Source organism: Cydia strobilella, chromosome 1 (genome assembly GCF_947568885.1).
Source record: "Cydia strobilella chromosome 1, ilCydStro3.1, whole genome shotgun sequence".
In the NCBI taxonomy this organism is placed as follows: domain Eukaryota; kingdom Metazoa; phylum Arthropoda; class Insecta; order Lepidoptera; family Tortricidae; genus Cydia; species Cydia strobilella.
In genome coordinates, this window is record NC_086041.1 from 3,832,585 (window position 1) to 3,859,588 (window position 27,004).

Here is a 27,004-nt window from a genome sequence, read left to right on the forward strand (position 1 = left end):
GGGGAAGTAAATAGAATAATATTCAACCCCAAAATCACCCCGTAAGGGGGTGGAAAAAGCGTTAGGGGGAAGGGGGGTTGAAGTTTGTATGTGAAATCAGTAAAAAGCAGATTGTGTAAAAGATGCATCCAGATACGTATTTCAGGATTTTTAATAGTAAATTACCACCAACCTTTTAAATTAATGGAAGATTGTCATAAGCAACTTACAAAAAGAAGTGAAATCCCACCAATAACATTTTCATGTAAAATGTTGCCAAGACGAAACAATAAGGCTCGCACTGTCTAAAAGTTATCAGATCTCTTGTAGAGCCAAGCTTCTAACCTAACTCTACAAGCCCTAACTTTACAAACTCTACACCTTAGTTAAATTATGTGGCTTGGCCGTTTCGTTACAACAAGACCTCGAGAATAAAAGACACTGAATAGTGAATAAATTTTTCCCCTTACGTCCATGTGACGGTAGCGAAACGGCCAAGCCATATATTTTGACTAAGGTGTAGAATTACTTGTAGAGTTAGAGTTAGTTTTTAGGGTTCCGTACCCAAAGGGTAAAAACGGGATCCTCTATTACTAAGACTCCGTTGTACGTCTGTCGGCCTGTCACCAGGCTGTATCTCATGAACCGTGATAGCTAGACAGTTGAAATTATTACAGATGATGTATTTCTGCTGCCGCTATAACAACAAATACTAAAAAGTACGGAACCCTCGGTGGGCGAGCTCGACTCGCACTTGGCCAGTTTTTCTACTCGTCAAGTAGCTTTAATGGTTGAATTGAGATTTCGTATACCAAACTGTACATAATTGGGTACTTTTCATGCATAGGTTCCCTATAATACACTATAATATTCATTTCGAAACGGTTTAGTCAACTATAATTTATATAATAAATTTGACCAATCACGTCCAGTCCAGTGGAAAAGACACCAACGCGCGGCTATTTTATAAGAAATACCTATTCATATACTATGCACGCGTTGATGTCTTTTGTACTACTGAGATACTTACCAATTTTTTTTAAATTAAGTGTTTAGGTTTTATAATAAAAAAGTATTATTTTAGATGACTCGTAGAAAAAAGTAATGTATACAATAGTGATATAATAAATAAGCCCCATACTGAAGTAAACTACCCCATCTTTGGCGTCATCCATGATCTTTTGCAATTTTTGAAAAAGTAGATAGTAGTATAAAATAAATAAATAAAATGAAATAAAATAAAATTCGTTTATTTCAGACTTTATAATGGTCCATACATGTTAGTACTTAATACTATCTTAAGCAACTGAACTTAAATTATTATAGCGTGAGTCATCCATTTATTCAGTGGAAGCACTTTGTATTGTGTGCATTTTACCATAGCAAAGTTATTCGGAGTTCGAAAGGAGATCGTTCCGCGGAAGTTAGACTATTATTGTCAAGATAGAAGTCCGGTGTTAATTAATAAAACAATTAACTATCTATTCTTTTTATTCACATCAATTTTCTTCGACACGAACCTTCTTATAACAAAAACACTCAATGAAACTAGTAAAAATATAAGACCGAACAGATCGAGGTACATCTTCTGGTACCAGGGCACCAGGAGCGCAGGAGAGCGCAGATGCGGCGCGCCGCGCGTGCGCACCACGTGCTCCGCCCAGTGGACCAACTCCGAGCCTGGAGCGCGCCGGTCGTGGTAGATCAAGGATAACTCTTTCACTTTCTCGCGGTACCTTAGAGCAAAAAGGAATTGTGATGTACCCATGTACAGTCAGCTGCAGAGAGAGGTCTGCCGTGTCAGACGTATCTTTAGATAGCAGAGATACGCCTAACCAGTGCAAAATCAAACTAGACACTATGCTTTATATAATACTTAAACAAAATTTCAAAATATGTCTTTAGTTACTGAGATATTTCATGTTTTAAGATAGACGTTTTCGAATTTTTGGACATTGAGTTATGCGTATCTCTTCTAACTCAAGTTAGAATAATTATGCGTAACTCTTCGCAGTTTTTTTACGGCAAACTGGATATCTACTATCTCGAGTTATCATAGTTTCGCGTAACCACACGCAGGTAGTACGGCGATAGGCGGCTCGCGGTGAGGCGGGGCGCGGGGCGCGGAGGGAGCGGCTCGTTGCCACGTGTATTTGTTTATTTGTGTCATTTTCAAGCAAAAGGTACCACATTGTCGCTTATCATAAGGACATTCTGACAGGTTTTTCGTATAAAGATACAAGCAATTTTCGTCCTTATTTTACCTTAATATTTTTACTAGGTATCTTCTAATACCCACAATAAATTTACACCAAACCTGAACCAAAACCTGAGTTCCACTAGGTACAGCCGGGGTTCAGCATCAGCTCTATCTTGGGTACTGCTCTCCCAAGTGCTCATCAAGGCGTGTCGGATGACCAAAACAGCGTTAGCCTACGTTGCACCAAACCTGAGTTCCACTAGGTACAGCCAGGGTTCAGCATCAGCTTTATCTTGGGTACTGCTCCCCCAAGTGCTCATTAAGACGTGTTGGATGAACAAAACAGCGTGTGCCTATGTTACACCAAACCTGAGTTCCACTAGGTACAGCCAGGGTTCAGCATCAGCTCAGCTCTATGTATACTAAAACCTTCTCCAGAATGTAACAAACACTTTTCTGAAAACCGCATCAAAATCGGTTCAGCCAAACGCGAGATAATCGCGGACAAACATACGGGTCAAACTGAGAACCTTTTTTTTTAAGGCGGTATTTTTTTTTGTAACTGACCTGCCGTTAATTCCGCCTTTTACACTTACTGGGATTAAATATTAAATAAAGTACATACAAACAAACACACACATACATACATACATACATACATACATACATACATACATACATACATACATACATACATACATACATACATGCAATACATGCATACGCTATTAAACATAAGGCTCTTTCCACCAATCGATTGATCTACTTTATAACCAATGATGTAAGGACTGATGGAAATCGGGCTCCTTGTATGTAATGTGAGTTAGCACATTATAAAATGGATTATCTTGTGTAGTCTGGTTACGCGTTTTACTAGGAGCACTAATACAACGAACTCTTACAACTTAAGATAAAAGAACTACGCGTGACCACCTCAATATTCCCCATGCCCTGGTTACACGTTTTACTAGAAGTTGATACAATGTAGTCTTCTAACTTTAGATAAACGAAAACCTCAATAAGCCCGCGAGCCGTGGCCACGCGAAATATTATGAGCGCTCATACAACGAACTCATCTAACTTTAAGTTAACATAGTTACGCGCAACCACCAAATGTATGAAACAGTGGTTACGCCAAACTATGTTTATGCGTTTATTTCAAAAACTATGTACAAGAAAAAAGTAAAGAAATATTATTCTTCACGTCTATTGAAACACAAAACACTTATTAAAAATGACTTAACTCAATAAACTCACGAAATATATGAGTTTATTAGTTTTCACGCTCACCAAAAACTTTAAAGTCGATTTACTCAAAACTGTGTTTTTTGAGATAGCAGAGATACGTCTGACACGGCAGAGGTGCCCCCCCCCCCCCCCCCCCCCCGCATACAATCAGTCTATGCAGTGTACATACAAAGACACGCAAATTTTAAGGTGCCAAGTTGACAAATCGGGGCAATTGAACTGTCATTTTAGACTCCGGGATTTAAAAACACAGTATAATATAGTTAGGTACAGGTTTAAAGGGTAATATAATGGCCATCATGCCCATGAGATATCTCTGTAATAAAGGTATTCATAGGTTACCTATGATATCCGCTTATCATTAGGCTGTCTTATCTATGGTACTTAAGTGTAGTCAAAGTCGTACTTGGGATTTCCAATCATCTCTTCAACTGCCACTTTCAAATCTCGTGGAAGATCGTAGCTCAGTGGAACTTGTGATGCGAAACCCTTCTGGACGGCGCGATTTACGTTTTGAAACTGGTCTCCGAAGGCGGGCACGCCGAGGATGGGAACGCCGAAATGAAGGGCTTCGTTGGTGGATAGCATTCCGCCGTGAGTGATAAACAGGACGCAGTTTGGGTGAGCTAAAATAAGATTCATATTTCAAAAAATCTTTAATTATTCAAGTAAGTCTAGCAACAAGCAGTTTCGTTTCGAATCGTCAATAGCGAAAGAAAAACTTTTATGAGGGCTTTAGTGGAGAAATAATAACCAACCACCATGGAGCTCATTTTGCGTCTGTCCTACTTTCTACTTGCATTTTTCCTTACCTACAGTAATAACAGTATGTAATACCTAGTCTTAAAACTCTGCTTTATTGCCAATCCATAAGTAGGTATCTAACTACAAAGCTGGTCAAAATGGTGTAAACAGAAATAATTATAAGTTTTAACTTCTTATACTCAATATTGCGGCAAACACTGCGCGTTTAATTTATGTTAAGTTAATCGCAAATAGCAGTCACGCTCGTGATATATCTGAAACCGAACGGCGATATATCTGAAACCTTATCTTACACCTTGTGTGCTTTGTCTACGAGTATATGACTGATAAATGTAGCAGTATTCATCAAATGAGGCACTTATCTTCTTTTAACCCTTACCTAAGATGCTCTGCTGCGGAGCAAAGTTGACGATGTGGACATTCTCCGGCACGTTTTCCAAGGTTTCTTCCAGTTTCCAAATGACAGTTTGTCTCAAGCTCCCTAATATGGCCAAGAGTCCTTGCTTCAGGGTCTCTGGCATGCGTTTGGCTTCCAAGATGGACCCCATACTGAAATAAATTACCCCATTTTTTGCGTCATCCATGATCTTTTGCAAATCCTGAAAAAGAATCATATTGTTTTACTCCACAATCTCCGTCCACATGATAACTATTACGTACGGTGTAGGGTCGAAATCAATATTTACATGGACGAAGCCCACCCTTGTCTGATATATCTATGATACATGTACTAGAAATACGTCGTCATGATCAAATACGGTGACCATGACAAAATTCAGTAGAGGTATTGTTAGTTTTCTTTAAATCCCTGAAGTCGTCTACGACAAATTCCAAATAAAGGATGACTCACGTTAGACCGGGCCGTGACCGGGCCGGAGTTTTCGGCGCTTCGTTTTCTATGGAAAGCATCACGTGATCACCTGTCATGTCATAGAAAAGTAAGCGCCGGAAGCTCCGGCCCGGTCACGGCCCGGTCTAACGTGAGTCATCCTTAATGCTTCTATTTAAGAAAATACAAGCTAAGTAATATTGTTCGAAATATGCCATAAGGTTATGCTTACTTCAGGTAAAGATTTATTCTGAATATGGTATCCAGCTATAGGCACATAGCTCGGCGGTAGCTTGGTGGATTGCCCGATAGCCACATGCGAGTTTCCCAGTATCATGGATGCGTTGTATTTCACGTCCTCCAGTAGAGGCAGCTGCCGGCCTCGCATGGCGACCGCGGGGCCGAACGCCCGCTCAAATAGTACTTGTTCTTCGGACATTAACTGCCTGTAAACGTTATAAATTAAGTAAATATAGTTTGTCAAAGGACTGTCTCATTTCAAACATAGAGAATCATGAATCAGACTAGCACCCAAAAGAAAAGGATGAGTATAGTTTTTTTTGTTCTTATTTACTGACAATTTGGTTTGACCAACTTTAACAGGGAACCTGAAACGAATAATGAAAATATTTTGGTGTTATTCTGTTTGACGTCATCAAACTCTTATTACCATCTGATATATTTGTGTCTAGCCATCGTCCACAGCTCACTGATTCTCTGTGCGAACGTGAACGGCGGAACGGCCTTGGAGAATACATCCGGCATGTAGGACGGGTCCGTCCACTCGTCTATCAGAGACAACACCAGCCCGTGGGGCTCCAGCGAGGACAGCCAGATGAAAGGGCAGTCGAACACGGAAGACAAACTGCAAGATTAATGAAGATGGTTTTACTCAAATAATGTCGTAAAATCGTAATACATTTAAGTGGCAGGCAGCCGGATTGTGTTGGATTATTACCCGACCAAGAATTCATTGAACAGCCACTCAATGATGACCAAGTCAAACTCTTCCTTCGGGTCTAGCATCAACTTCTGCACGTCTTCATGCGTGGCGGTATAGTTGTTCATCATTAGCTGCAGCCGGGCTATCGTCTGGTCGAACAAGATTTCTCTCTCCTGACTCAGGATCTTGCTAATGTCACAATAATCCTCTGGAAAGTTTTGTACTTAATTTACACGACAAATTAGGACACCACGGGTTATATTATACTGTCTGAAAAACCAAATATAAAATGGGTAAAATAAAATACTATCCCTAAATATTATCCCTTTTATAAGCGCCAAGCGCCAGTAACTGATACGTTTGAAGTCGGTGCGAGGTATTGTTCAGATTGATAAAGCTTATTTATAGGTAGCTGCCATACGAGTCAAGTCACGGAAAAATGTTGCAATTCTGACGAAATGCACCAACAAAAGTTCATCGCTAAACACTCTTAATATCACCGAAAGATTAAAAAAAACTCCTAAATATTTATAACAGTTACCTACTAATTACCCACCTTGTTTATAAGTTTTCTTGTTAGCTGAGACGTCAATCTGCCGTAGCTTGGGAGCAGATAGTTTCGAAGGGACTCCCGTGATGTATGTCACCTAAAATTGGAAACATTAGACATTCCACCTGGTATGGTAAAGGTAACCTGACATCAAGCTGAGGGAGACCTTTTTAGTGACGTTATGCTTTATATTAATAAGTGTAATAGTAGAATTAAACAACATTGTAAGCGTCCTGAATTTTTCTTCTTCTTCTACATTCAACGAATTTCAGAAAAAGTAGGAGGATAGCCACAAATCTTTCTTACTTAGTGCGATAAGGCCGCACCGTCTTTATTATAATAGAGTTACACAGGTTAGAAATAAATCTGAGTGTTGCTGTTTTGTTGCTCTATCTACATATCTCCATCAATATTACGGATAGTTTGCATTACGTGTATTAAACGAACTGATCAATGATCAACAAACAAACATAAAGTTTGGCGTAACCGACCGTGACTGTAGGTAATTAATACTTATGTTTAAATTATAATTTTATTTACATCGTGTCCAGCGGCCAGGAGATGCCGCACGACTCCCTCCCCAAGGATGCTGTGGCTCTTGCCCACCGGCAGCGGGAACACCACCAGGATCCTGTAGCCGGCGCAGCACCAGGCCATCAGCAGGATTAAAGTCGCCGTTAGTCTCATCCCTTCTTCTAGAACATATTAATGGATTTTTGGACGAGACGTGACGATACATATGGGGGTACATAACATAGTACATATAGTAAACCCCACATACATAGGTATATTCCGTTTTTTTTTTCAGCCTTATCGATGGGTACGGGTAGGAGGAGCATATTGCACTTTAATTAATTAATTCGTATTAACGGATTCGCGCAATATTGCTATGGGGATATAAAAACGTCTCATATAATCCTGCTTAAAATATTTTACGTATAACGTAACATTACGTAAATAGTAAAAAAATTACTTTTTACTCACCATAAATTAGATGCGTTTAGAGAGTAAAACTGATACCTCGCACTAATCAATATAAGAATACAACTAATCCAATTGCTCAATTCTAATCCAATTAAAGAACCACGATCTTTACTTAGGAACACGGAGCAAAACATATGAGAGCACTAGTGTAGTAGACACATGTTCCTTTTATTTTCAGGTACAACGTAGGCGAACAACACGCGAACGCGAAGCGCAGCGATGCGCCGCGGGGTGAATCAATCCTTTGATAATATAGAAGTGTAGTCCTCCGTGGACGATCTCGTTGCGAACGCGAACGTAAGACGCTGCTTAAGTTTTTATTGATTTGTGTTTTGTTTTTCACTTGCGATGAATTTGATTAATAAAAGAAACTTTAAATTTGATAGTTGTTTAGTAAGGACTAGTTAATCTAACACAACTATCGTTATTGGGATTAGAAAGACGACTGTGCAACTAAGTTTGTTCTTTGAGTTATTATATAAGCTATTTAATTGTTAGGCTTAATTACTTAGACACGCGCAAGTAGCATATAATGTTGCATGAGCACATGTTATCATTGAGTGCAGTTCTTCAAAGGTTATATTACTAATACTCTTCCAAGCATGGAGACTGTATAAAGGAGCCAAATCTCTATGTATGAAAAGTGTCCATCAAAAAACAGTAATTAGGCGGCGCCACCATACACCGAAATACTACCAAAAACAACCTACGTAATTTGGTCGGGTTATTTGTTGCCTTATATGGTTCATGTTATACTCATGTCCCAGAGCCTAACTAACGCCACCGGAGAGATTAGGAACTATTATTTAAAGCTTAACGCGGTCACTTTTCAACAATTCTGCCATAAGATATTGCGATCCTTTCTATACCATCCATACTTCCAAGTATAAAAGCCGTCACTCAGCCGTCAGTCAATTGATTAGATAAGATAATCTTTATTGGTACAGTCAGCTGCAGAGAAAAGGCACCCCCCTGCATACAAAGTTCTGTAAATTAGTATGGACGTGGGGTACCTACAATACAGGCAGGGCCGGATCTAGGATAGAGCGAGTGGAGCGGCCGCTCTAGGCGCCGGATGGCAAGGGGGGCGCCAAAATGGCAAATGAGAAAAAAATATAAGTTTTAATAGACGCGAGTGTGACGCGGGCCCAAAATACGGTTCGTTTTGCTTTTGGGTAAAAATATTTCGCTCTACCCTGATCAAGGACTCGGGCCAGCACTGAATATATATACACGTCAAATACAATTTTGTGCAAGAAACATAGAGATTACACATTACAGAGTATATATATACATATATATAGTAATAATTATGGGTAAGCTCGCATTTTTTGGTGACACGCCTAATTCGGTGATACAAGTATTGAAGCATGAGACCGAGTAAAGCTAGTGAATTAGGGCCTTTTAAATGGGACCTTACGGCAAAGTATTAGGGTAAAATTCCGTTTGCATTCTTGTGGGTCAAATTAAGAGAGCGAGATAGTTAATATTTGCAAATTTTTCGCCCTAGACCTCATTTCGGCGCCGCGCGCGGACATGTACAAATTGGTTCTCCGTTTATAATTCGTTTTAAAATAGTAAAAGTGTCTTGATTTGTATAAAAAGTGGATAGTGTAGTAAAAGGATATTATTTTTGGAATATCAGTTATTATTTTTAACACAACTTGCATAGTTTTTTCGCAATATGTTGTGAAAGCCGGTCAAAAAGTTATCATTTTCAAACGTTTGACGCCGCAACGGTATCACCAAGGGTAAGTTAAACATGAGTGAAATGTAGTTACAATGCGTGTATTTTAGTTATTTAATGCATGTATTGTGTTGAATAGTCCATATTTAATAAATTTGTGATAAGTACATAAGCAAGGGGGTTTTTATCACCAAATTAGATGAGTCATTTTTTAACTTATTATTGTATTTTTTTAATTCTCAGAACATGGACGACGATAAAATAAAAATAAAAAACCGCAAGATAAGAGAAAATAAGAACCAAAAAACATTTATGTGTAATTAATGCATGTAGTGTCGATAACTTTTAAATATAAGATTTGATTGTCTAGATATTGATTTTGCGAAATCGTGCAATTTATTTTAATACTTACTAATTAATATTGTTTTCTGAATGAATATATTTTAACAACATTTTAATTGGATTTTGGGTATCCCTAATTATGTGATTAAAAAAATTAAAATTTGGTTGTAGTCTAATTAGAGTAGTACATATCACCGAATTAAGGTTATTGTCACCAAATTAGCGATGTTCATGCAGCATAAAAAAGTTGATTATCAACAGTATTATTTGTTATAATTAAGATTTAAATTACTGATTATGCCAATAGTAAGAATGTCTGCAGTTCCTATTAAAAGTAAAGATAATGATTGATAATAACATGGACTTTTATTCAAATTTCGATTTTATCACCCAATTAGTGATGATCACCCTACATAAATAGTTCCATTATTGCATTAACAGTTTAGTTGCTTTTTGTGAGCAGCCACAATTCTAAATTCCTTTTAAAGGATTGGTGAGACGGTGCATCTCTTAATTATGCTATTTGGGACGCGGTTGTATAATCGCAGGGCCTGTAACGTATACCGACTGCTCTGATTTTGAGTTTGTGAAGCGGTGCAACTAAACGGTCTCGGTGTGAATTACTTCGTAGATTAAAACCATAAAACCGCTCAACTGTCAAATGCTACAAATGCTACAACTATGGTCAACAACACAATTAAGTACCTAGATAGACCACGAAAAGTCTGCAGCGATTTTGATAGCATACGCAAGTGTTATTTTAAACGTCAAACTTCTATGAAATAATAATGAATGAAATAATAATGACGTATAAATAACACGGACGCTGCGTGTGCTATCAAAATCGTTGCAGACTTTTCTTAGTCTAACTCTATGCTATTTTTGGTATTTTCAGGAGGTTTTGCGCCATTTAATTTTATTCATTATTTATTTTATTTTTTAACGAGTACCAACAGCTACAAAAACATTATGCTGATTTAGGTAACAATACAAAGCCAAATAATATTAACAGTAAAAATAAAGGTTACGTAAATACTTAAGCACTCTGACAAATCGCAGATCTGTTACTTGTGAAAGCATAACAATTAGGATCTAAGTAGGTTAAAAAATAGATTCTCTAATTTTCGCTTCACTAAAGGAATGGAACTATTAAAAACATCAATGTCCAAATCTCTGGATATTGATGTTTTTGTACTGGTACTTGTCTGTAATTGGATGGTGTACGTTTGAGCGAAATGGGGGGAGCATATTTATGAGTAATTCAAATTCACATCTAAACCAGGATAGTCGAGTTACTTTTGGGCCATATTAGTTGGGAGATATTGGACATTGGATTGGATTTATACCTACCCTACTTAAAGATATTTGTAATTGCTATTATGACTTGTATGCTTGGTGTTTCAGTACTAGGCGCCATCTGCAAAAGACTAAACCTAACCTAACCTAACCTTCTGACACTTTCTCGAGTTAAATAGGCCCCCAGGTCTAAGCAGTGCCCTAAGCCCTAATACAGTGTTTTGCAAACTCTTTCTCATGGCACCCTTGGCATGGAAAAAATGTTATGACCTCCGATTTTTGTACTCTATTAGTTTAAGACAGCAGGTTCCGCTGGCCCCTTTATAGAGACGTCACAACCTCTTATCTAACATGACTATATACATTCATATGGGTACTATTCTTCTAATTATGACATTATAACTGATTGAGATAACTTAAGAGGGGGCGTAAAGTCAGGAAATTAGAAAGGAACAAAATCGCACGAATCATAACATATAACCTCAATAACTGTGAAAGGATACTTAGGTACTCACTTCTGTTAAAATTTTGCTTGCTGTTTTACACTAAAATTACATTATGAAAATTAGACATGTTATCGTGATATTATATATCTCTCGAGCCAGCATTAACCAATAAATAAGCACTTATTGAGTATATCTATAAGAGCAGACCGGTCTGGGTCCCCACGGTACAGGCTGTGCCTAGTGTGGGGATCACTGTAACTTTTATATGTGTACAAATTGACCTTTTGGTAAATAAATAGATTTTGTATTTTTTTTTTATTTAGACTAAGCAAAACCTTTAACCAAATTTAGAGAAACGCAAAAAAAGGTTTAATTAATGGATTAGGTACAGCACCTCATAAAGTAATTTCAAAATTAGTAATCAAACTTTTTTATTTGCGTTCCTTTAAATTTGACCATGAGTGTATAATATCATTTTCCCCTCACTAGCTCGGAAAGTTGTCGTTTATCCTTCAATACAAGCGGGGAAAAACGCGTTTTATCCACTAGTGGGGAAAGTAATTTGACCTTGGATGGAGCGTGTTTAAGTAGCTTGACAGATAACAAATAGTAAAACGCTCATGATAATGGTTCGTTCGATATTAATTATCATTAAATAAATGGTTTGAGAATCTAATAAAAAATACCAAATTTAGCTTTATTTAATGATTTTAAGCCATAAACCTTAAAATTCCATAAGAAACGTTTATTTTTTTTATTTTATAATGATGTTAAATATAATTCTGAACGCACAAGTTGAGTCGATGCAATTTCAAACGCATCGTTGACATTTCATACATCAGAAATGTCAACATTGTCAACAATTTTTTTACTTAAAACCTTTTCTTACCGACTCGCGTAAAAATACAACTTCCAGAGTTTTCTGTTAAATATCGTAAAGAAATGAGTGATTCCAGTGATGAAGATGATCTAACGCCTGTGGATGTTGCACTTTCCTCGCTATAGTGAGGTGAAAAGTTTTGTGTTACACACGGGCGCAAATGTATTTTACTTCTCGTGTGTTGAAACACTCACGGGTAAAATACAACTTTGCACCCTTGTATAACAAATAACTATTTGAAGTTTGTGCAGCTAATATAAGTAGAATCGAACTTCACTTACAGGTAAGTTCGTTTAATTCCTAAGTATAGTATACCTAGTTGCCGTCTGATTTTTTCATCATCGGATTTGCCTTTGCAAGAACGTGTAACAATTTAATATTTATAATTTTGCGTTCGCCCCCTCTTAAAAGATAATTTACTAAGTAAGTAGGTAAGTATCTATGTGGACGAAACTGCAGAATCATACAATTAAATGATGTGTATATTGTATTGTTGTTGTGTGTATTCAAGGTTACAAGTACTTCTGCGTATAGTAGATTGTAATTGTGAATATAATGATTGATGGCTTAATGTTTTGACTAGCCTAGAGTTCAGCAAACTTTTGTCTACTGCACTTTAATGTTAAAAGGTAACCTTCTACATGACATAGATTAATAAGTGCGCGAGTATTTAAGTAAATGGCTATTAGTGACCGAGGACAACTATTTCCAGGGCTTGGCTGTTTCGCTGCATTTTAAATAGCCTATTAAATAAATTCTAAACTCAGTGCAGTTTCCTTAACTTTAAACACACTGTTAAAGCTGTGTGCATTTAAATAGAAAATGAAAATTTAGGGAAAACCATAACTTTAGACTCCGCTGCTATTAGGTGATAGCCAGTGGCGCCCCCTTCACTTACGAAACGAAACGAGTCGAAACGGGCGCCCCGCCACGTGCTAATCGTGCTATTAGGTTGTGTGATTTTTCGAATCAAAGTACGTTTTTTGATTTGTACTTAATTAATGTTTACGTTGTATTAAAAAACATACATTTATCTGAATATTTGCATATTGATTATTGATTCGATTGATTGCAAAATGTTTTTTTTTATCTAGCAACGTTCCATTTCAAAGATCTTTCATGTTTTCAGAAAAATGTGGTCGGGTACAAAAGTAACATTTACATCCCATACAATGTATCGGATCTAATATGGGGTCACATGCTTAATGCGTCAATCTTATAGATACCTTTAAACAAGCAATTCTTGTATATTATCTATCTATCTATCTATATTATATTTATATATTTCGGGGATCTCAGAAACGGCTCCAACGATTTCGATCAAATTTGCTATATGGAGGTTTTCGGGGCGAAAAATCGATCTAGCTAGGTCTTATCTCTGGGAAAATACGCATTTTTGAGTTTTTATATGTTTTCCGAGCAAAGCTCGGCCTCCCAGATATTGATGTATGCTTATGTACATGATGTATATGTGAGTGAGAAGAAGTCTGACCCTGAATTAGCTGATTAGAGAACATGTTGATAACACAATAATTGATCTCATCACATAAAATAACAATAATTTCTAATGAGGAATTAAATATTAATTTGTTTTCTTAAAATACTAATGTTTAAGTAGTTAAAATGCAAATATTATAGTGTATTATATTATAATTTACATAATTTTTTGATTTCATATGTCATATAATTAGTACCTATATATAAAGCGAGGTTTAGACTAGCGAGAACTTGCATGTAAATTACCTTACATTGCCGACTACTAAGGTAAACTGCATTCAAAAGTTTGATCAGATACCGCAATGTTAAATTGCATGCAAGTTCTTGCTAGTCTAAACCTCGCTTAAGAAGTTCCGAAAAGTGCATCACCTCACCACATGCACTCACACGATCTCATACACATTCATAGAAATTCATACACCTACACACACACACAAATGTAGATAAAATTGTACTTGTACTTATTATCTTAAGTTTACTTTTTGTTTTTGTTAACCTACAACTTGTTGCTACGGAGGAGCAGGGGTTAATGATACAGGTATAATATATTTAATAGGAAGTCCCAACCTGCTACTTGTAATGTAACATTTCACTAACGTAATAAATATTTACATTTTTCATTATATCCATTACAAACCTCTGTGTCTTGTACTTTTGACCCACAATGTATTACTTTCGGCCCGCCAACGGGGTCATAAGTAACAAAGGACGATTTTTTTTAGTCACTAATATATTATATACAAGTCATAAAATACACAATTATAAGGTTAATATAGATTTTTTTTTTATGGAATAGGCAGGCGTTTGACCACGATCCCACCTGATGGTAAGTGATGATGTGGTCTACGGTGGAGCACGCTTACCTATGAGATACCTATTAACTCTTACCTTGAAGAGCTCCAAATTGTACTCATGCGGAAACACAGACTCGGGCAGGGCGTTCCACTCCTTGGCAGTTCGCATAAGAAATGAGTTAAATGTTAATGTAAGATATATAATGTAAGTTATATAAGACTAAAATAATAACGGAAACTAAGGTCAAAGTACAAAGTGTTGCTTTTGTCCCCGCTCTCCCCTAACTGTCATAATTATATTCCTTCAGTTTTATAATACACTCTACATAGGAGAGGAGTGTTAGGGTCGGCAACGCGCATGTAACTCCTCTGGAGTTGCAGGCGTACACAGGCTACGGAGACTGCTTAACATCAGGCGGGCCGTATGCTTGTTTGCCACCGACGTAGTATTAAAAAAAACTTATTATACTCATACGAGTGTCAATAAATTACGCCACAAAATTGCTTTAAGCGACCCAAGTTCTGAATTGGCTGGTACCTATATATTGATGTTGCCGACATGCCAACATATACATATATGCTACTTGAGAAGTTAGTTTGGGGACGTAATCGTACTTAATAGTACCAAGATTATTAAACGTCACGCTTGTCATGGTCGTGATGTAATTTTTTTGTTTGTGTGGCCTGCCACTGCCAGTCGCCGGTCATCTCGGAGTGTAGCTTCGCGTGTGTGAGAAATAGTTGAGTGGTAAGGGTCATTTTCTGTACGCGTTTTTTTTTTGTGTCCGAGATGAAAATCGGAAGTTATAGCATCAGATAATATTTACCATTGATTTTATATTTTTCATAAAGAAATCACACTTCCACACCGAGGTCAACGTGAATTTACTGATTAATTTGTTTTTACACTTAAAAATATTTTAAGGCTCATATTACTACTCCCGTGCCCTATCCGGAATCTGTTTTTGAGATGAAAATTCCTACTAAAAACTGTACATTAGTATCACTTGTTGAATGATGATATTTACTCTCACTGAGCATATAAAACGTTCAGATGTGAAATGTGCGGTTTAAGAGGAATTTCTTCCCGCGTATGCTTCGGCTGTGGAATGAGCTCCCTGCCGAGGTTTTCCCGAGAGGCTACAGTATGGGGTTCTTCAAAAAAGGAGTGTACAGGTTTTTAAAGGGTCGGCAACGCGCGTGTAATATCTCCGGTGTTGCAGTCGTCCATAGGCTACGGTAACTGCTTACCATCAGGCGGGCCGTATGCTTGATTGAAATCCTATAAGTTTATTTTTTTACTTTTAATTAATAATAAAACATAGTTTAAATAGGAATAATTCTTAGAAAACCAATTCCCGTGCCAGCAAAATCCAATTTTCATGGACAGAAAAATTCCCTTGCCCGGATCGAATTTTCAAACTGATATTTATCTTACAAAATTTCATGAATATGTGTACCCTGAAAGTAATATTGGCTTTATTTTATTTTTCTACAAATTATCACATTACATTTTATCCGCATTTTTTTATTTTACTTAAATCAATATTAAAAAATGTCATGGAAATTTGATAAAAATGCTGGTTTGGTGAAATTGAAGTAGTTTCCTTTAGAAAACCTCCTTGCATTGCAACATGTTTTGGCCCAAATCCAGATTATTATTTTTATTTTAAATGCAAATGCATGCAGTCGTTAATATAAAATTTTAATATTTTATTAGACACTAGCTACTGCTTACAACTTTGTCTGCGTAGAATGATAATTTTTCGTGATAAAAAATATCTATGTCCGGCCTTTCCTAGGACTCAAACCCTCTCTATGCCAATTTTAATATAAAAATATTAATATGAATACAAATTCTAAGGGAAGGTACCTACATGTCGGACCACGCGCTTGGAGGGGTTAATAAGTTAATAACTTAATAGGCCCCAATACATATGTTTTTGTAAATATTGACGACTTTTGTTTTCCTTATAAAATAACTTACTAGTTACTATTCAAATCTTTATTCGTCGTTCTTACTGACGTGACATTGCAAATGTCACAAGGGAAATTAATATACATTAATACATATACATTAGTTACATTACCTACCGCTCGAAAAAAACTTTGAAGTAAGACCGGTTTTTGCAACGTCTGGTTAAAGTTCGTGTGGTTCATATTAAAAAATATCAATATACATTCCACATTGGCAGTGACCATGAGAGCGTTAGCAGTGCTAGCTATGCTGATGCTAACGTGTGAGGCGTATCGGGTGCTGGTGGTGTTCCCGATCCCGACGCGCAGCCACATTAACCTGGGCGAGGGCTACGTCAGGCACCTGCTGCGGGCCGGCCACCAGGTAAGGAACTTGCAGCAATGCTGATGTTAACGTGTGGCGAGTATATAGGGTGCTGGTGATGTTCCGATCCCGACGCGCAGCCTCATCAACCTGGGCGAGGGCTATGGGCCACCCCACACTAGCGTCTTTTGAGCGTCGGCGTGTAGGTAGTCAGCGCTCATAGTCGCTCAGGAGACGCTAGTGTGGAGTAACTATATCAGGCACCTGCTGCGGACCGGCCATCAAGTAAGGACGAGGCACTTTACAGAAACAAGTGCAACAACGATTAAGAAACGGAAATATCACCTGAATGGCTTACGCATATAAACCGACCAATAAAACCGACCAAGAGCATGTCGGGCCAAGCTCAGTGTACCACCTTGTATGTATATAATGATACCTATTTGTCTATTATTATTTTATTATTATTTGGGGCGTTGTGGGCCTTTGAGTGTCACGTCGACCAAACAGTGATCTATTGTGACGGCCCTTTAAAGCTCATTACTAATGCCCGTTGAATCCAGAAAATTCCAGATTCTTTGGGCCGTAATGTTCTGTACCTCATAGGGTTGCAGTACGTGTCGCCCTAAGTAGGTACTTCTTTTTGACATTAGTGGTCCACAGGAACAGAGAATGTGCCTATTTGTCTATGTAATACACCTTAATGTCTTCATAAATCAGTAATTTAACATTTAAATGCAAAGGACCTTATTTTGTGTCGTAATTGCCATGATTGAACGCACTTTAGACTGCCAGTGCCAGCCACTACCTACATATTTTGACATGTTGCATTAAATCACATTTATAATCGGGTCTATCGCCACCACCACGACCAGCCGGGCTAGCACATGATTGGCGCGAGAGTATCTCGCCGCGACATAGACTACCCGTCCCTCTTTAATTCATACAGTTAGTAAAAGATGGGTAGACTATCTCGCGGCGAGATACTGTCGCGCCAATCATGTGCTCGGCCTACAGTGAAACCTGTGTCGAAACGTCGGTAAATAAAGGCAAAGATAGATATAACTCCGTAATAGATGGATACAGTCTAAGGAAAAAACGTGCCTCGAAAATCACGAAAATTTGATTCTCGATCAGAGGGCGCCACTAGTTTTGGCCTACTCTCGTATAGAGGGCGTTGACTGTTTCGTTTGTTATTTATAATTTTAACGCATATCAGTGAAAGAACATGGGTCAAAATCATAAAAATAATTAATGCAAATAAAAAAAATCATTTATCCATATTTAAATACATTTTAACGTATTTTTATAAATCTTCATTTTTAGTTTTAAAGTGTGTCGACAGATGGCAGTGAATTTACTGGGGTTACAAAATTTAGTATAAGTTACTTTATGATAAAGGTAACAAAATAAATTCGCGATATAAGCGCGTAGGTTTTAAATGTTATATACATGTCTGATATTATACGAACTATTACGAACCTACGTACAGTCGAGGTCATAAATATGTATACACTTCTTCACCTTAATCTATTGAACTAAGGTAAAAACATGCATACATATTTATGAACTCGACTGTACCTCGGTAAAAAAAATGCTGCGCCATGGTCAAACGTATAAAAATCTCCTTGGAGGCCAGAGCACACCGGCTGCGCTAAAATGTTGGAGCCGTCAAGCAAGTGGTGTGCCGTCACTCATCTCATAAGCATTTGTGTATGCACGTGCATGTCTACGCACACTATCCGGTGTGCACACTGCACAGGCCGTTAGCCGTTAAATTAGGCTGTGGTGATTATTGCTACCTTAGGGAACAACTCGTTCGCTAACTGCGCAATAACCACCAGTCATATTCCCTGCAAAAAAAAAACCTGACTGGCACATAGTATCAAAGTTCAAAGTTCATGTAGGCCTAGCAGGCTAGCAACAAACACTTATGAATTGTGAATAATATGTACATATATTGAGATTTAGATTCATCTAATTGTGGGATCTGATCGCTCATACAAATACAGGAAATATATATAATTACCTATCAATTTATTCTATGCGTTATTGTTATATTGTATAATTATACACCGTGCCCGCGCGGAATCTGAAATATTTTAAACCACACATTTTGTTTTGTTTTTATTCTTCCATACTTAAAAAAATACATGTTTGGTTCTCCGGTAAAAACGTAGGACGAGCTGGTAACGTTTGTTATTGCTATCTCTTTTTGTTTTTATAAGAGTGAATATCTGTTGTTTGTAAGGTCCTGAATTAGCTTTTTTTTTCTTTACTTGTATAGGACCGTAAAATGAACTTTAGCCCCGAAATTGCACACTTGTTACAAATTCAATTACAGACATCACAGTAACATATCAGTCACTCACTCGCACACTTATCACACACACTTATACATTTCCGCGGCAATTTGATGATTTGTTTTAGTTTTAGTCTTTGTTTTAGTTTTAGTCTTAAGTTTAGTTCGTTCTGGTGTTGGTTTTTTCTGTAACTTTCGTTATAAATATATTTAAAAAAGGCGGTTATTAATATTTTGTTTGTCTTAATTTTCTGTTTAATAATGTTTGTATTTTTATGTCAATGTAAATTTTATTTGTGTGTCGTTGGCGTACGTGTCGCCATTATTTTTAGATTAAGGCAGGTCTCCACAGAAAACCAGCGCCACGGTTTGCCGCGGCACTATGCTGAGTGGGGATCCTTTTTGGCGTCCAAATGTTTTTTTGTCTGCATGCTTTTCTTTTTTTTATGTACTATGTTGTGGCGTCAAATAAATGTATTTTCTTTCTTTCTTTCTTTTCAAATTTCATTTCAACAGTAACATTTCGTTATTTATTTCAGGTGACGTATATAACTCCAGTTCCTATTAAGGACCCATCAAAGAATTTGCGTCAAATAGACGTGTCTTCAAACTTTGCCCTTTTTCCAGCGGGTAAGTTTATTTAGGTTCCTATATCTACCTATTCACAGTTAAAATAAAGTATTTTATTTTATCGTTTTTGAAGTCGGTTTTTCTTTTTTTTAACCGACTTCAAGATTTCAAAAGGAGGAGGTTATCAATTCGGTTGTATGTTTTTTTTTGTTTTTTTTTTTTTTTTAATGTTTGTTACTCCATAACTCCGTCATTTCTGGACCGATTTTGAAAATTCTTTTTTTGATTGTAAGTATATACATACAGATGGTCCCGTTTTTGTCAAAACGCAGTTCTGATGATGGGATCCATGAGGAATCGAGGGAACTCCTCAAATGTTAAAGGCTTACATATAGTGATTTTAGTATTTTCATCAACAAATCAAGCACTTACATTTAAAAAAGTGACATTTGATGAAGTGGAACTGCTGATGATGATCAGAACGGAACTCTTCAATGACGCATAGTTCACGTTTGGCGATTTGTCCTCTTCGTTATGTTTGTTAAGCAAGTTAGGTTTTCAAGAAACATTTTTGTCAAGCTCGAGTTCTGATGATGGGATCCATGAGGAATCGAGGGAACTCCTCAAATGTGAAAGGCATACATATAGTGATTTTTGTATTTTTTATCAACAAATCCAGCATTTACATTTAAAAAAGTGACATTTGATTAAGTGGAACTGCTGATGATGATCAGAATGGAACTCTTCAATGACACATAGTTCACGTTTGGCGATTTGTTCTCTTCCTTATGGACCCAAACCCGGACTCGGACCCGGACCCGGGTCTGGACATGGACCCCAACTCGGATCCGGACCCGGACCGAACTCTGACCCAAACTTGGACCCGGACAGCCGGACACGGACCCGGACTCGGATCCGGACCCAGACCCGGACCCGGAAATGCTACTAGAAAAGTGGGTTAGGTTAGGTTAGAACTGTGACCCTTACAGAAACGAAATGCTATCAGAAAAGTAGGTTAGGTTAAGTTAGGTTAGAACTGCGACCCTTACAAAAACGAAATGCTACTAGAAAAGTGGGTGGTTTTACCTCCTTTTCTACATTATTAGGCAATATTATAATAATTAGGCAATTAGACAAAATTAGTCAAAAGATGGATTAGGATAATTAGGCAAAATATGCTGTCTATTTCATTTCATTGTCTGGAATCTAAGAGTGCACCATCAACAATAAGTAAACTTTCAGCGGCATCCCCCATTGAAGTCGGTTTTTTTTCTTAAAAATTATTTAGATTATTTATTTATTTTGTTTTTATTCTTCCATACTTAAAAACTACATAACGTTTGTTTCTCCGGTAAATAAATGTCTACCCAAATAAATTGTGTATATTTAATATTGTTATATGTTTCGTTGATGGTAACCTATCGATGCTTCAAAAATTTTTTTCCCCTATGTTTCATTTGTCCGAATGCATTTTTTGCCAGAGGTGTTAATTTTTTTTAATTTTTGAAAAAGGCACATTAAATAAGTTTGTTTCTACTCGTCGACTTTAATGGTTAAATTAAGACTTCGTATACCAAACTGTAATCGCATACTTTTCACTATGGGCTCCCGACTCAACTATAATGACTTCTTACGAAACGCTTTTGTCAACTGTAATGAATTCGACCAATCACGTGTCACCAAAGGATAGAACAAAAGACATCAACGTGCTACTATTTAATAAATAAGAATTGGGTTGATGTCCTTTGTACTATGTATTTATCATCATCTGTGAAAATTTCAACTGTCTAGCTATCACTGTTCATGAGATACAGCCTGTTGACAGACGGACAGCGGAGTCTTAGTAATAGGGTCCCGTTTTTACCCTTTCGGTACGGAACCCTAAAAACTGATGTGGATAATTGAAAAATGCGGCAAATGGCAAATTGAAAAAAAAAAAGTTCAGAAGAGAAAAATATTCCTACCATTTTTAGGGTTCCGTACCCAAAGGGTAAAAACGGGACCCTATTACTAAGACTCCGCTGTCCGTCTGTCTGTCCGTCTAGACAGTTGAAATTTTCACAGATGATGTATTTCTGTTGCCGCTATAACAACAAATACTAAAAAGTATGGAACCCTCGGTGCGCGTGTTCGACTCGCACTTGGCCGGTTTTTTAATATGTACATTGACTTGTTCCAGGTGAAATTTTAGACCTGACGAAGCTGATGAACAAGGAAATACCAGCGTTGGGCACACCGGAGGTGCTACACATCATGCTTGGCATCGCCAATGGAACGCTGATGCATGAGCACGTCCAGCGGCTGCTGCACGACGTCAAGGAGGATTTCGACGTCGTCATAGCGGAGTGGATGTTCGTGGAAGTGTACAGCGGGTATGAATAAAATGGATTTATTTTGTTCGTAACAAAATACTTACAAATAAGAAAAACGTACAAAGTAAAAACTGCCACGAAATGTCCTCATCTCGGCATGCTGGCGACTTATATAGCGCTGATCTTCCGATGGATGAGATCGCACAAAATATCGGACTTTTGACTCAAGACATTTTTCTCATTTACTGATACCATTTTCTACCACATCAACTAAAAGAGACATACTTATCTATGTACTGTCGCCATCAGACATATCGGAGCGGCCAAGGTGCTCAAAAATATTTGAACACGCACTCTAAGGGCTTTGACAATAGAGGCGTGTTCAGATATTTGTGAGAGCCTCGGCCGCTCCGATATATCTGATGGCGACTGTACGTTGAATAATTAGACTGGAATAGATAGTGGGTATTTTGAACGCGAGATTTATCCCTATTTGGAAAATTCCAGTAGGGCTAAGATGGTCGGCTCTTTATCATTTGTCACCATGCCTGTCACGTTCTAACAAATATGTAAGTGCGAAAGTGACGCATGGCATGCCAGGTGATAAAAATGCGTCCATGATACCGTTGCTGGGTGAGACATATTTTTGGTGCGTGGTTTCATCCGCTTTTAACTGTAAGTACCTTATGTCACAAAATAAATAGTACTAGTTACAGAAGATTCACTCACAGATATGACCGCTAGGTGGCTCAAAGCAGGCGTCCGTTCCGTAGCGGTGCGCGGCAACTACTATGGCTAGACACCAAAATTGGTGTGGGCCGCATTTACTTGTAGCGACGCGACGAAATCGCGGAGTGATCCACGCCTGTTTATGTTTTCAGACTAGCACCAGTGTTCGGTTGTCCGTTGATCTGGTCGTCCTCCATGGAGCCGCACTCGATGGTGCTGCCCCTTATAGACGACGATCCCAACCCTGCCTATGTGACGGATTACAGCTCGACCATAGTCCCGCCTTTCAACTTCCAGCAGCGAGTTGCTGGACTCTGGACGTTTTTGTCCACGAAGTATTATAAATGGTAAGACGTTTCATATTTTAACTCAAGATAAACTTTAAACTATTGTAGGGCCAAAACTAACGTGCTTGCACAGTCTTAAATGCTTAAGCTGGCTGTCTCGCTGGCACTCGTAATCTATCTAGCGGTGTGTGCTGCAGTTTTTTCTCTTTAGTGTTATTGCTCTCTACCAGCACGTTGGTGGCCGCACAATAGTAGCCTGGCCACCACTGTTTGTTGAATCGGTCTGCGTTGTTTTCTGTTCCTCCCCCCAAGGGTTAGATTTCAAAAAAATACTTGCGTCCATCTCAATAGCTTTTGTTAGCTATAACAGTAACAAACATTCAGTAATTTTTATATCTTTGTCTTTACGCTGCGTCTTACGTAGGCGAACACTCGCGAACGCGAAGCGAAGCGGCGCGGCGCGGCGGGCCCAAGGCATTCGCGTTCGCAACGAGATCGGGACACTTCTATAGGTAACAAAGGATTGATTCACCTCGCTCCGCGCCGCTCCGCTTTGCGTTCGCGTGTTGTTCGGCTACGTAGTACGCTGCATAATATGGCCATGATCATGCGCATACATAAGTTGTCAACAAATAGACTTCGTAAAATATTCCTTACGTGACTTGTAAGATGAGCCAGTTTAATTGTTACAAATGTGTCATTGACTCATTGTTATTTACTCGTTTGTTTCTGCTATCAATTTATTACCGTCTATTTTCAGACTGCACAATAAACGCTGCTTGTCATTGTATGCATTATGCACACAGCTTTGAACACAACCACTATCATATTGCAAATGTTGTATTATATTTCCTAGGGTCTCGTCACTAATGGAGGCTTTGTTATACGAGAAAGCGTTAACCTCAGCAGCGGCCGCCAGGGGTCGCCACCTGCCTCCATATGACGCGGCCAAGTACAACGCGAGTCTGATGCTGGGCAACTCCCATGTGTCCGCTGGAATTGCGTTCAGTCTGCCGCAGAGTTACATTCCTATTGCTGGATACCACATCGAGGAGACAGTCAAGCCTTTACCTAAGGTTGGTTGTGGGTAGTTACCCCTTTTTTTTGTTTTCGGAGTGGGAAATGCATTTACGCACCGTCCCCCTGGCCGGGGGAAGGCAACTGATGGGGGGGGGGGTGTGGGACTCGCCGCTCCTGACCCCTTTTAGCTGGCGAGAGGGGAGGGAGAACTTGGCCCTACCCAGTAAACCCACTCCGGCGTTTCACCCTCTTTGCCATTTGCGAGAGCGCCATGGGATCGAGTACACTTCACCATGGCTGGGTACCCTGGGTACTGTTACCCTAGGTAGATCAATTTATTTTGCTGGGACGTCAGTATTCCGTGACCACAGCTAGTGTAACCACAGAATAACTAATGTGTAACCTGATATATTTCGGATGGCGAATTTTTTGTTATGAAACTTACTGATTTTCCAAATCTACGGTCCGAATGAACAAATGTTTTCAATGTCCCATTCTTATCCTAACTAATGGTAGTTTCATCGAAACAAAAAGTGTGTAACTAAACTGACATGGTGTCAAAGTTCATACCATAAATGAATTAAGCACCCCCGATTTATACGAAAACGATACCAATCCCGGCCTAGCTGCTTCACTGATGTAGATAATCAAGATAAATATGAGAGCCCTAAATAAACCTTCGAGAGCGGATATCTCAAAAACTATACAAGATATCGAAAAACTTGACTTAATAAAACTTGTAACAAATTAAATCTCTTTTGATTTTGTATAAGTGGCCGAGTCGCTCAGACGCATAGTTTCCGAGATATAATCGAAAAACCGAAAAATGGAACATTCAAACCCCCTCCCCCAAGCACCAGGGTTACGGCCGGGGACTTTTGATATGTTCACCTCCTAACTAGTCCAAACAAATTTACGAAGTCAAAAATTGTGTTCCAAGCATTTCCCTCTATAACTTTTTTTGGGCATTCATTTCCTGGCCTGAAGTTGTATAACTTTCATGTGAATTGTGAGATTTGATACTTTCCAGGACCTCCAAACCCTTATGGACAACGCTAAACACGGCGTTATCTACTTCAGTATGGGCTCCGTACTGAGAAGCAAAAGTTTGTCCGCGGAACTGAAACGTGCCATACTTGACATGTTCGGTCAGCTGAAGCAGACCGTCATCTGGAAACTGGAGGAGTCACCCGAGAACCTGCCCAAAAATGTCCATTTGATTGGTTATGCTCCACAACAAAGCATATTAGGTAAGAGTTGCAAGTCTCTTAGTTTGAACTACTAATGATGAAAAGTGTTAGATGGGATAAAGGGTCTTACTGCATTTTCTTTTACTTCAATACATTTGACAAGGAACGATCATGTTCTTTAAAAAGGACGTTTTTGAAACACCCATTTGCGCCTCTGGTGAGATAAACGGTCATAATAACGCAATCTATTTCTAATAAAAACACGTTTGTTAATGGCTCTTACTTATGTACTCATAAGTTAGTCATCTTTTATGACACTAACACTTAATATTCAAATCTCTAACTGCACTAACATTTACACACACACACCCTTGACGGGCCTTGACGACCTTACCGACCAATCTATTGTCTTGCAGACCATCCAAATTGTGCCCTCTTCATCACGCACGGCGGGCTGCTATCGAACACGGAGGCGCTGCATTTTGGCGTTCCTATAATCGGGATTCCCATCTTCGCCGACCAGTTCCTCAACGTCGACAGGGCTGTGAGCAAAGGCTATGCGAAGAGAGTGGATTTTGATCACGACATTCCGGAGAAGTTGAAAGAAGCTATCGAAGATATTCTTGGAAGCCCAAGGTGGTTTTTAAATGCCATATGGCTGTTTTTAGAACCGCTAGGGATTAATTTTGTGATAAGAAGATCGACCTGCTAACGAATTACTGACGATCCCAAAACAAATGATAAATACACGTCCGAGCCTCGTTGGAGGCAACGAGGCTCGGACTCGCAATCCTTTAAAACACCGGTCTAACCTAGCTGTCGAAGGTTGCTCGACCCCTACTGATCTTTCCATCACTGCTCGCGTCGCATCTACTGAAATCCTACAGGATTCCAATAGGACTTCAGTCCTATTTAAAAATCATTAATAACCAGGCATCGTAAACTGCGAGCGAAATCCATTGAAGTACTAGGGTGTAACTGATTGACACGTCATTTCAATGGATTTCACTCGCAGTTTACGATGCCTCTTAATAACAAATGCACTACTATACTATAGTGCGGGTTTTTTTTGCATTAGAAAGAAGGTAAGCGATGTTGACGGGTCCTTTTTTGAAAAATAAGTCTTGACAAATATGTAACAATTATAATTCATATACGATTTACATTATTTTGCTTTCATAAGTAATCGTTACTGATTTTTAGGGTTCCGTACCCAAAGGGTAAAAACGGGACCCTATTATTAAGACTCCGCTGTCTGTCTGTCTGTCCGTCTGTCACCAGGCTATATCTCATGAATCGTGATAGCTAGACAGTTGACATTTTCACAGATGATGTACTTATGTTGCCGCTATAACAGCAAATACTAAAAACTAAATAAAATAAAAATTTAAGTGGGGCTCCCATACAACAAACGTGATTTTTTGCCGTTTTTTGCGTAATAGTACGGAACTCTTCGTGCGAGTCCAACTCGCACGAAGCTGGCCGGTTTTTAAAAAGCGTTTTCAATGAAAATACGACCTATAGAGGATACTCATGCTTACTCAATCCATTTTTTCTCAGGTACCGTGACCGAGTGAAGGAGCTCTCGTTCGTGTACCACCACCGCCAGAGCCCGCCCGGCAAGACCCTGGTCCACTGGGTGGAGCACGTTGTGCGCACGCGCGGCGCTCCGCATCTGCGCTCTCCTGCGCTCCTGGTGCCCTGGTACCAGAAGATGTATCTCGATCTGTTCGGTCTTGTGTTTGGAGTTGTTTTATTAAGTGTTTTTGTTGTAAGACGTTTCTTGTCGACGAATATTGATGTGAATAAGAAGAATAGCTGATTTAGTGCCAGTTGCACCATCCGCACTAGACAGACTGATCAACGTCACCCG

General features: G+C 38.6%; 2 protein-coding genes across 3 annotated transcripts; one reads left to right on the plus strand and one right to left on the minus strand.

Moving 5' to 3' along the window:
* Positions 1-1,452: 1,452 nt before the first annotated feature.
* Positions 1,453-7,924, minus strand: LOC134746198 (UDP-glycosyltransferase UGT5-like). The gene is made up of 9 exons (XM_063680562.1): positions 7,499-7,924; positions 7,055-7,209; positions 6,521-6,611; positions 5,980-6,172; positions 5,692-5,886; positions 5,254-5,467; positions 4,572-4,791; positions 3,834-4,053; positions 1,453-1,715 (listed from the first exon to the last, which is right to left on the minus strand). Exons 2-9 carry the CDS (start codon positions 7,199-7,201, stop codon positions 1,457-1,459), a joined length of 1,539 nt encoding a protein of 512 aa, XP_063536632.1. The 5' UTR covers positions 7,202-7,209; positions 7,499-7,924; the 3' UTR covers positions 1,453-1,456.
* An 8,695-nt stretch (positions 7,925-16,619) lies between these two features.
* Positions 16,620-26,956, plus strand: LOC134746289 (UDP-glucosyltransferase 2-like). Of its 2 annotated transcripts, none has more exons than XM_063680691.1 (8): positions 16,620-16,781; positions 19,563-19,653; positions 21,773-21,965; positions 22,787-22,981; positions 23,778-23,997; positions 24,972-25,191; positions 25,548-25,767; positions 26,692-26,956. In XM_063680691.1, exons 1-8 carry the CDS (start codon positions 16,641-16,643, stop codon positions 26,951-26,953), a joined length of 1,542 nt encoding a protein of 513 aa, XP_063536761.1. In that variant the 5' UTR covers positions 16,620-16,640; the 3' UTR covers positions 26,954-26,956. The 2 variants fall into 2 exon arrangements, with proteins under 2 accessions (XP_063536761.1, XP_063536815.1); XM_063680745.1 differs by lacking the exon at positions 16,620-16,781 and adding an exon at positions 16,987-17,006.
* The last annotated feature ends 48 nt before the right edge of the window (positions 26,957-27,004 follow it).